Raw genomic sequence first — 11,348 nt, 5'->3', positions numbered from 1 at the left:
AGAAGGTGCGGACTCGACGGACCAATCAACCGTAGACTTTCTATCGCTTCACTCCGCTCTCTGTGCGCATGTAACGGAAGGAGCGTGATCACGTGGTTTGACGGATGACGTAATAGCCGCTGCCAATTCCGGAGTGAGGCTGCTTGCGGACCTAGTTTCGCGTGTCGTGCGGCCCGCGGGGCTGCTGTGGTTTTCGCTTCTATGTTAAAAGGTATCCCGATCGAAAAGTCCTACCCGTATGTCGGCAACAAGCGATTTCTTCAAAGAAGCCCAAGACATTTTTGTGATGAGTTCAGTGTTCGGTTCGGCAAATGACAGCTTGTGCTACATCGTGGTGAATCTTCATGGATCCCTTCCTTCTCGGTTTTGTGTTTGAGTGGTTGGTCTGCAGTGCCCGTGTCGACGTATATTTCGGATTACATCTTTCAAGTCCGGTATTTTGAACGTAAGTGCGCTGCAACCTACTCGGCGACAATTGACCGTTCTGTAGTGTCTATCTCCTGGCAGTGCCTATCTTCTGACAGCTGGGAAAATAATTTCCCCGTAATTCTACCGCAGTCGCCTGCCATTAGCTCTCTGAAATCATGTGAAAATTGTAGTTAGAATACTGACATTATTATTCTCTCTGCGTTTTGTGAAAAGACGTTTCATGGACACCTTTTCGTGGATAGACGCTTCATAAACACACGTTTAGTCGGCACTCGTTACGCGAATTGCACGCTGCAGGGACATTTCGTCGCGCCTGTATTCCTGAGGCGCGTGCTCACCGACTCATCCTACCCGTTCACGCCTCTTCTTGGCAAATCATTACAAAAAAAAAAAAAAAAAAAACATATTTTGAGTTGTTTATAAACGTCACGTGTTGATGAAACGATCTCGATGAAACGTCTTTCGATAAACTGATTGCAGCGCCAATGAGTGGCGACTGGCATTAGAATTTCGGGGGGAAAGGGAGGGGGGGGGAATTCGGCCGGCTGCCGGGGGACTAGACACTACCCAGGAATTGCCTTTGGTTCTTGTTTGCTTTACAATATTCTCAGTTGTATAACAGCTCAGTAGTACCTCTTCACAAAGTAGAGATTGTTTAGTGTGTGCTTGTCTACAGAATGAGCTCTGTGTAATAAACTTCTAGGAGATTTGAAAACAATACCTTGTGTCTGTTTACCTGTGCTTTTGCAAACACCTGAGTGAGTGCATTTGTTTTTTTGTTGTTTTGTTGAAATGTTAGCTCTTTGTTTTAAATGGGGCTATGAAGTTCGGCACGTCTCACAAGGTTTTTTTTAAAGGTGTCCAGTGACAACAAATAATTTGTTTCACATTTCATACGATTGCGGTAAAAAGAAAAACTACAGGCAGCTATGGCACGATGGTAAAGAGATTCATAAGACGAGATATAGAAGAAGCTATAGCAAACCATACAGAGAGCAATAGGCAGCTAAAGAAATCATAGAAAAAGCCATAGGCAGCTATTGCACGGTGTCTAAAAAGATCCATAGAGTAAGGCATAGAGATTTCTACAGCACACCATACAAGATGCTATAGGTGGCTAAAGGAACCATAGAAAATTCTATAGGCAGCTGTAGCACGGTGGGTATAGAGAACCATAAGACGAACTTTAGAATGAGCTATAGCGGACCATACAAAGAACAATAGGCGGCTAAAGAAACCATAGGAAAAGCCATAGGCAGCTATAGCACGGTGTCTAAAAAGATCCATAGAGTAAGCCATAGAGATCTCCATAGCAAACCATACAATTTGCTATAGGCGGTTAAAGGGACCATATGAAATGCTATAGAAAGCTGTAGCACGATGGGTATAGAGAACCATAATACGAGCTATAGAATGAGCTATAGCGGACCATACAAAGGGCAATAGACGGCTAAAGAAACCGTAGGAAAAGCCATAGGCAGCTATAGCACGGTGTCTAAAAAGATCCATAGAGTAAGCCATAGAGGTCTCTATAGCAAACCATACAATATGCTATAGGCGGCTAAAGGGACCATATGAAATGCTATAGAAAGCTGTAGCACGATGGGTATAGAGAACCATAAGACGAGCTATAGAATGAGCTATAGCGGACCATACAAAGGGCAATAGACGGCTAAAGAAACCGTAGAAAAGCCATAGGCAGCTATAGCACGGTGTCTAAAAAGATCCATAGAGTAAGCCATAGAGATCTCCATAGCAGACCATACAAAATGCTGTAGGCGGCTAAAGGAACCAAAAGAAAAGCCATAGGCGGCTATAGCATCCTTTCTAAAGAGACCCATAGACTAAACCATACCGAATTCGATAGCGAAATTTCCATTGAAAAAGCTATAGACAACTATAGGGGAGACCATAGGGAAAGCTATAGACAGCCATAGAAACGGCTATAGCTAATTGGGCCAATTTGCTATAGCCGGCCATACAAAGGATTTTCTATAGCCGACCATAGACGATTTTTGTATGGGTGCTGCGGTTTTCCAGCGTGCTGACGACACGTTTTCTACTCGTTCGTCGTCATTCGCCGAAGAAGTTTTTTGAAGACTCTGTGTATTGTTGAGACTTGCCGTTGTGAACACGTGGAAAATTTTACGAAAGTGCAGTGTCGCAGGAAAAAGGCACAACGCGTCGAAAGGAAGGGCTGGCGGCGTGTTCAAAGCTTCTTTGGCACGCCGAAGTGCCGTGTCTCTGTGCCTTCGCACGCTTGGATACCGACCAAGAACCGACGCCGTGTGTATGTGTTCAGCGAGTGCAATGTGCGTGAAGCTGTTCGTGCCTCTGGATCAGCGTCTTTTCCTCTCGCGGTTTAGGAACGAGCTTAATCCAGCGTCCACTAGCGAAGGAAGATGGGGAGAAGGTACGTCTTTTTTTCGTCCTTAGACGATTTACACAATACCGTGCACAACAACTCCTCATCACTGATCAGTGCTGGCTTATTATCAACCTACTTAATTGCACTTGACGTTTGAGCGCGGCTCGCCTAATTGTAATTGGACAACAGATTGCACACGACCATATCGGCCGCGCTTCAAAGATTTTCATTCTCGCCGTCTTGTACTTTTGCTTTCGAAAACCCCCCTGGCTCCACAACGTTGCCCTATTCGTGCTCCCACGGCATCTATTAGAGTAGATTTGGGACATAGCCATGGTTAATATAGTACATAAGAACACGTACAGATCTCCCCCTTTTATTGATAGCAACTCACCGGAACAGCTGGACGATCCAGAACTCCGTGGCCGATATATATAAATGATCTAAAGGCATCTACGCGCGACACACGTTCAGAACTTCGGCGCGGCGTCAATTCTTGACCGGTATCCAAGCGTGCGAAGGCACAAAGATGCATCACTCGGCGTGCCAAGGAAGCTTTGATCACGCCGCGACACCGGCGACACGTTTTCGACGAGTTGTACCTTTTGATACGGCTTCACGCACATTGCGCTCGCTAAACACATTCACACGGCGTCGGTTCTTGGTCGGTATCCAAGCGCGCGAAGGCACAGAGACACGGCACTTCGGCGTGCCAAGGATGCTTTGAACACGCCGCCAGCCCTTCCTTTCGACACGTTGTGCCTTTCTCCTGCGACACTGCACTTTCGTAAACTTTTCCACGTGTTCACAACGGCAAGTCTCAACAATACACAGAGTCTTCAAAAAAACTTCTTCGGCGAATGACGACGAACGAGTAGAAAACGTGTCGTCAGCACGCTGGAAAACCGCAGCAAAGGCTAGCAAAAACGGCAAATCGTATCCCAAGCGAGTGAGGCCCGGTGGCTTCACTTGCGGGAGCGGCAAGCGCGATCCAGCAATTGTCATTGAGATCAGTGGTCAGGCTCCTCAGCACAGACAAAGGCTGGATTAATCCGACTAAGCCCTTTGGATCAGGCGGTAGCTTACGCCACCTGACGTTTCGGAGTGGCGAAGGACTGCACAGCCACACGACGACCGTCGTGACGTGTTCCTTTCGGCCTTTAAAGTCCGCGGTGCGTTCCGCCATGTTATATAAACTTGAGAGGACGAGGATTTCCACTACCAAGTGAGCTCAGGAGATGTCAGCGAGGACTAGTATAGTCACTCTCGCATATGGTGACGGACAGGCGATTTGGGCTAGAACCATACGAACCATCCGACAGACAGAACGTCCGCCCGGCAAAATCTGAAGGGGGTCGGGGTCGCCAAGAAATGCCTTTCATTTAATAATGATAAACCAACTTGAAGGTATGCGATATTAGGAGCTTTATTAACAGCGTGCTCACTTACCAGTTCGCTTCGCTTTTCATGCGGTTCGCTGAGCTCTTCTGCTTTTCTTCGAAAAAAAAAAAAAAAGGTCGGCACAGCCCCTGGTGGCCACCGAATATTCTTGATATGAAGTCCCAGACTCCTGAGGACAGTGGGTCGCCTTCCATAGTCCTCGTCGCGATATTGTCACCGCCCGAGAGACGACTGACGCGCGAGACGGATCCACGTTTCTGAAAACATTTCTCATCGTTCGGAAACCCGTAGGTCGGCGTCTCGCAGTTCAGCGCGCGCTGTTGCCGCAGCTCTCTGCCGCGCTATAGCCCGGCATCCTGCACGCAGACGTAATGAATAAACGCAGAAACAAGTCGGCGGTATAAAAACAATCCCCCGCCACGTGACGCAGCGCGATTGCGTCATTGCGTTCAAGGCTAATGTATCGGAGTGCGGTGTACTGCCGAGCATACCTCGGCGAAGTCACTCACGAACTCGCTCACTCACACTCACTCACGCTCACCGCGTCATGGTGAAGGGCTGTGAATGACTTCGTGAACTCGGACCAAGTCGTGATGTGAAGGGGATATGACTTCGTGAATGCGGAAGGAGTCGTGATGTGAACAGGCGTGACTCCGTGAACTCGGAAGAAGCCGTGATGTGAAGTGGATGTGACTTCGTGAACGCGGAACGAGTCGTGATGCGAAGGGGAGTGACTTCATGAACTCGGAAGGAGCCGCGATGTGACGGGGAGTGACCTCGTGAACTCTGACGCACCCGTGATGCAGTGGTGAAGGACTTCGTGACTCTGGTGTATACGTGATGTGATGGTGAATGAATTCGTGAACTGAATTTGTGATGTGATGGGGAGTGAGTTCGTGAACTAGGAGTCAGGTCTCAGGAGATGTTGGTGTGGATTTGCTTGCGTGTGCGTACTCTTGGCGACTGATAGCCGACTTGACATTTGGTAGTGTCTGCATCATGTTGGTGCCCTTACACGCACAAACATGCTGTGGCGGTTAGTATAGAGTGTAGACGGAGCAGAAACTTGGAAGGAACTTCTGTTAGAGGCGAGAACGAGATTCGTAGGGGTGGTCTGGTAACGTTTGGGAGAAGCAACTGCAGGGGCGTTTGCTTTGGAGGACTTTGAGAGAGGATGTGACATTTTGCGTGTGCGACTCTGCGCGGCTTAAGCGCGAAATCGGAAATGGGGAGGGGACTGTGTATTGCAGACGAAGCGGCACCAGCGCTTCCCAGATGGGGATTGGGGGGGAGGGGGGGGGGGGGATGTTTGGACCGGCACAGACTCAGCGGCGACTCCAACGAGTTTGGCGGGCCTCCGCTCTTCTGCCCCGATACTGCGGGCGTGCGTACCCGCGTCGCGTAGTACACGTGCAGCTTAGCGAACGTTAGGGGGGCTTTGTCTGTGCGCGGCAGACGTTTGAGCCTCCTGCATGGCCGTGGGGTTCCGTTTACGCACCGCGGCTTGGCGGCTCCTCCTTTCGGTGTGTGTGTCATTGTGTATGGGGGGCCGGGCACGGTGTCGTTTTGCCACTGTGCTATTCTGCCACGGGAGGGTTTCTCTTCGCGTTGATTGCATCTGCGTGCGTCCGTGCGCCCATGTTTTTGTCTTTTGTAAGCGCGTGCGTGCGCGCACCCCTCAAGGAAACACAAATAAAACCGTCTTCCCGGAGCTTTTACGCGAGTACTGGTGTGACCCTAACCGAGTATACAATGTTTGTTTTCTCGCTCTCGCTTAATAATGCTTACAGATATTCTGATGCTGGTAATATGCGGCATACGCTCGTTTTTATCCGTCCACACGAAAAAGCGTGCGCCGGATTTGATCTGTTTCGGCCGCTTCCGGATTTTTTCAAACGCTATTTAGCATCTAAGATCTCGGGAAGGCTTGACCCTATTCTAGAAAAATCACGGAAGTTTACGGGCTTTATCCATATGCCAGAGAATTATGATAATTTTAAAAATGTGAGGAAGCAGCCGATTGGCATCACGGTTTGTCGCCCACGTTTCCTAACAAGCGCGCGGTCGTGTCCGTTGCAATAACAGGCAGAGAGAATTTTACGTGCTCTCAGGCGTTTAGGTGGGGGGCTTCGCTTGCTGTTGCCGATAATAGGTTTCATCACAGTCGTGCATATGCCTGAGTTCTTGAATTCTAGGAATACGAACAGAGTTCTTCGATCTCCGTTGAACGTGAATATTGACTAAAGAGGTTTTAGTTTCTGTTTATTTGAGCAAAAGTCAGCTACTGGCACGATACTTGTCTGTAAATGCCGGACCCCATCAGAAAATATGCGACGAACACGTGGCGAAACTCAATCCACTAAGCAGCCTAGCCTTACTCCGTGAACAGCGCTTCGGGCGCGAAGGCGGAGTACGAGTGTTCAAAGATTCTTGATAAAATGACATAAATCTTTTCCAAGGGGGGAGACAGATAGTCCGTCCCCATTTCTGAATTTATCTATTTTTTTATGCTAGCTAGTTTTGCATACGAACCATATCGGCCACATTTTGCTAAAGTGCTTTTCAATTGAAATCGAGACCACTCTTCTTACATAAGCGCTTAGACATTTGTCTCCTCGTTATTTCTGAGCAAGTGACTCATTCAAAGGTCTGCTGAGTTTTTTTAACAGCGTCGGAGCGATACGAATGGCTCTCACTTCGATCGGAAGTGAGAGCCCATCACACAAGACCACAAGCAAACCGTGATTGCGTTGTCATCACCGTCATCCTTCTGTTGCAAGCAGGCTACCAATGAAAAACAAGGTGCGCGGTCGAGGTCGAAGTCAAATTCGAAGTAAGTGTTTATACGACGTGCAAGTAGGGATACCAACACGTGTCTTCCGCGCTTGCGAACGTTATCGTGACCCATTGAAAAGAAGTAAATACGAAGAATGTCACAACAATCAGCGGGAAACATAAAGGGCGCGCACAGAACGCGCGAAGACGAGACAGAAAAGCGCGCGCCGTCATTGGTCAAAACGAGGTGTAAATAGCGGTACGTCAGAGCGTCTGAGGGGTAAACAAACACACGAGGTGCGCAAAGAGCTGAATAAGCCTCTTATTTTTAAAACATGGAAAACTATTGAACCGCGGGCTTGCCGCGTTCCTTTAAACTTTTTTCATGCACGTCGCTGTGCTGTTCTGGGGCACGTATCGTCGGTTCACTCAAAGAGCTTTTACTTTCCCACGCTCTTTAGAGCCTGGCATTGCACCTTTTTGTCAGATGAGCCGGCGATGTCCAGTTTTTCTGACAGGCTGTGTTCCCCGTCTAGAAGTGTGGACGAGCTGTTTACCCGTCCTCCCATCTTGCATTTCCCACCAGACCTTGTTTCAAAATGACCCTTCTTTTGTAACAAAAACAAAATTAAGAACCTGCCTCTATTCATCTCAAAGACTATGTTTGATGTTCGCTGAAGGCGTCCTCACTGGCTCTGTCTGCTTGAAGAAATCACCGGTTATCAAGGGGAGCTGAGGGAGCGAAGACGACCTCTGTTTCCCTTCCCTTCGAGGTTAGTTAGCTTGCTTCTCCTTGCTAACGTCGTCTTTAATTTCACTAGAAAAACGATAAACGGTAGGGAGTTCTTGTAGACGGTTTTTGTGCTCGGTAACGATACCCAATAACGATACTATGCATGCACAAAGACGACAGAGGAGTATCGGGTATTCTTATAGGAATTATTGGAACAACACACAAAACTCCCTAGTTTCTTAGACGTGTAAAGGAAGTATAAGCACTTACTTAATTCGTCCCCAACACGCTCGTTTGTGATTAGTGCTTTTGTGTTTCAAGCTGTGGGGACCCTCTCCCTGGCTCCTCCGCGCTCCGTGACCTCGCCGGTCCCTGTCGCCGTGCTGCCGGGCGCTCCTTCGTTCCCCGTGACCTTCCCGTTTCACGTCGCCGTCCAGTCGCGGATCGTCCGAGCTCTCCGGGAGGGATGGGGCAAGCGCCCCCTCACCCAGCGCTGACGTCGGAGGGTCGGTCGCAGCAAGGTTCCCGATTGGACGGTCGGCGGGACAAGGACTTGGGAAGGTCTTAAAAGGGGAACGAAGACAAAGGAAGGGGCTTGGGCTGCCGACGAGACAAGGGACCGGTCATGGAGGCGAGCTCGGACGGCGCCGGACGCTGGCGCAGGGAGTGCGGGCACTACGTCGAGTGGCGGACTCGACAAGCGGACCGGACAGCGACCCTGGACGACGATGTTCCCATGACGCGGTGTGGACGACCACCGCTGGGACTCGGAGAAGCCGCTGTGGCAGCGGGCTCTCCCCCGGCCTCGCTGATGGCCGTCCCCCGATCCCGAAAACCCCCCAAGGCAATGAGTGAGTGAATAAACCCTTTTGCCGAGAGCGAAGCATTGAAGTGTCATATTCATCCGGAGACAGGGTTTGTGAGAATCGGAGGTAGAAGATGCCCGCATAAACTGGCGCCCACGTGGGAGCCCGATCGGTTGGCCGTTGCTTTCGCTCCTCCCTGAGAGGTCGCGCACTTTGCGTTTTCGCGGATTTTGGAGGTTAGCGTGCTCGAATTTTGCGAATTGTGTTCGAGTTGGTAGAAAGTGACAATGGTCGACACCAGGTCGACCACCGGCGCGAGTAAGGACGGTTCGTCGGAGGACGAGCCTGGGCGAGATAGCGCGGGGGCTGCTCCGATTAGCGGAGACTCGGGCTCACGCGCGCCCCCGGAGACTGGGACTTCGCCCCCAGCTTCACCAGCGACGGAAGGCGTGCTAGACGCCGGTGAACTGATGCGCGCAATGACGCGGATGATGGACGCGATGTCGCGGCAGATGGGGACAGCCCCAAGCGTCGCGAGTGCCGCGCCTTTGCCGATACCCCGCCCGCGGTTGAGCGTGCCTACGCCGACGTACTCGGGGTACTCCGACGGGAAATCGGTGCACGATTTCCTGCAGGATTTAGACGCGTACGTAACCGCTTTGGGGGCATCGGACGCAACAGCCCTGCTGCAGATCGTGCCGATTGCACTGACGGGCGACGCCGCGCGTTGGAGACGGCTGCAAACGCCGTTCCAATCAATGGCGGACTTCCGGGCGCGGTTTCGGGAGGAATTCCTTCCTCCCGACTACGAGATGCGGATTCGCGACGAGCTGGCGAGCCGCACTCAGCACCCGGATGAGAGCCTCGTGGAGTACGTCCGTGCACTCCAGGAGCTCTACTCGCGGGCCGAACCCTCCGCGCCTAACGCGGAGAAAGTAGCGAGGGCGATCCGCCAGTGCCACCCCAGATTTAAGGCGTATCTTCGAGGACGCGATTTCGCAGACCTCGAAGCACTGGCGAGAGAGGCGCGCACGGTTCAAGCGGGATTGCTCGCTGAGCTGCAGTATCGGCCCCCTCCAAGAGCCGAGGAGTCCTTGGAGCCGGGTTGCGCGTGGACGGGACGCGCCGCGGACGGTTACGTCGAGTCGCAGACGGCGTACGTGGCCGTCGCGGATCGCGGGAATGGCGGAGCCATTCCACCTCGGGCCCTCGACCCATTCGGCTTCGAGCAAAGGCGCAGGGTAGCCAGCGCACACTCAGCCGGGGCGCAACCCCGTAGGGGGGGCGGCGCGGTCGAATACCGCGGAGACGTGACGCGTTACGACGCTCGCGGCAGCGACAACAGCGCTCGGCGAGGCGGCGCGCCGCGTGCCGTTAGCGACAGATCAACTGTAGCACGCGACGACCGCGCCCAAGTCAGGTGCTTCAGGTGCCACCAGCCTGGGCACATCAGGCGGCAATGCACGTGGGCAGCGGTCGAATCCGGATACTCGGAAAACGCGCGGGGCCGGCGCCAGTAATCGGGTTGCCCGAATCAAGGTTGCCGGCCGCTGCCGAGGCCCCGGGTCAGTTCGCCGACGGGGCGGAAGTCGCGGGCAGCGATCGGGTAGCGTTCGCGCCGTCGGCATGTCGGGCTCAGGACTCGACACCTGAAAGGGGTCCGTACGTGCGGGTAGAGATCGGTGGTAAAGATTATCTAGCATTAGTCGACACCGGCTCAACCCTCTCTCTCATCGGAGACTCCGTGTACACGGACTGCCGCAAAAGAAACCTGTGCATGCGCGAAGTTGCAACTCCGTTGCGTTTAGCGGCAGGATCGGCCGAGGCGCAATGCGCAGTTCGCCTTCACCTCGGCCTCGACGGCAAGCGAAGGAGGCAGCGCTTTGTTTACCTGCCGGGCATGTCAATCCCAGTTATTTTGGGACAGGACTTCGTTTGCCGAGAGGGGATCATTCTAGACCTAAAGAATAACGGGTACCACTACAACCCGCTGACCCCTCTCATCCCCTTTGTAGCCCCACCTAGCTTGGGGAAGGGATCGGAATGTTCGCTCGCTAGGCTGCGCGAGGAGCAGGTGTTAGCTGCGCGGGCCGTACCACATAACGTTGAACAGATCGTGGCTTCTTTCGACGGGCCGGCCGAACAAAGGCGATCGTTAGCGGACGCTTTGTCTAGACACGCAGCTATGTTTACTGAGAGGCCGGGAGTCACGCATGTTTTACAACATGAGATAGACACGGGAGACGCTAGGCCGTGGGGTTGTAACCCCAGACCGCTGAGTGTGCACAAGCGAGCTCTCCTAGATAAGGCTCTCAATGAAATGTTGGACACGGGGGCCGTACGGCCGTCGCAAAGCCCGTGGGCATTTCCGGTAGTGCTAGCGCCGAAGAAAGACGGGACAGCCCGTCTTTGCGTAGACTACCGCCGACTCAATGAGATGACCAAAAGGGACGCGTATCCTTTTCCATCTATTGAGTCCATCATGTACTCGCTGGGTAGCGCGAAGGTCTTTACCACGCTGGACTGCAGCAGAGGCTTCCTGCAGATCCAAGTAGCACCAGACGACGTCCAAAAGACAGCGTTCACTTGTCACAGGGGGTTGTTTGAGTTTACCCGCCTGCCGTTCGGATTATCGAATTCGCCGTCTAGTTTTCAGCGGCTGATGGACATCGTGCTGGGGGACGCGAAGTTTAACTTTGCCATGGCTTACATGGACGATGTCGTAGTATTCTCGAACTCGTTCGAAGAGCACCTAACTCATCTCGAGATCGTTCTGAGTAGAATGTGGGAGGCTGGGTTGACGATCAACCCAGATAAGGTACAGCTCGCAGCCTCG

General features: G+C 52.2%; 1 protein-coding gene across 1 annotated transcript; it reads left to right on the top strand.

The window, feature by feature from the left end:
- Positions 1-9,174: 9,174 nt before the first annotated feature.
- LOC121836855 lies at positions 9,175-10,032 on the top strand (the record flags this gene model as incomplete). The annotated part of the gene is made up of 1 exon (XM_042292135.1): positions 9,175-10,032. A coding segment is annotated over one exon (858 nt), but the record flags the coding sequence as incomplete, so codon positions are not given.
- Positions 10,033-11,348: the final 1,316 nt, after the last annotated feature.

Source organism: Ixodes scapularis, unplaced genomic scaffold (assembly GCF_016920785.2).
Source record: "Ixodes scapularis isolate PalLabHiFi unplaced genomic scaffold, ASM1692078v2 PGA_scaffold2__306_contigs__length_199485367, whole genome shotgun sequence".
Lineage (NCBI taxonomy): Eukaryota > Metazoa > Arthropoda > Arachnida > Ixodida > Ixodidae > Ixodes > Ixodes scapularis.
The sequence above is the reverse complement of the archived record's forward strand: the minus strand, read 5'-3'. Positions and strand labels throughout refer to the sequence as shown.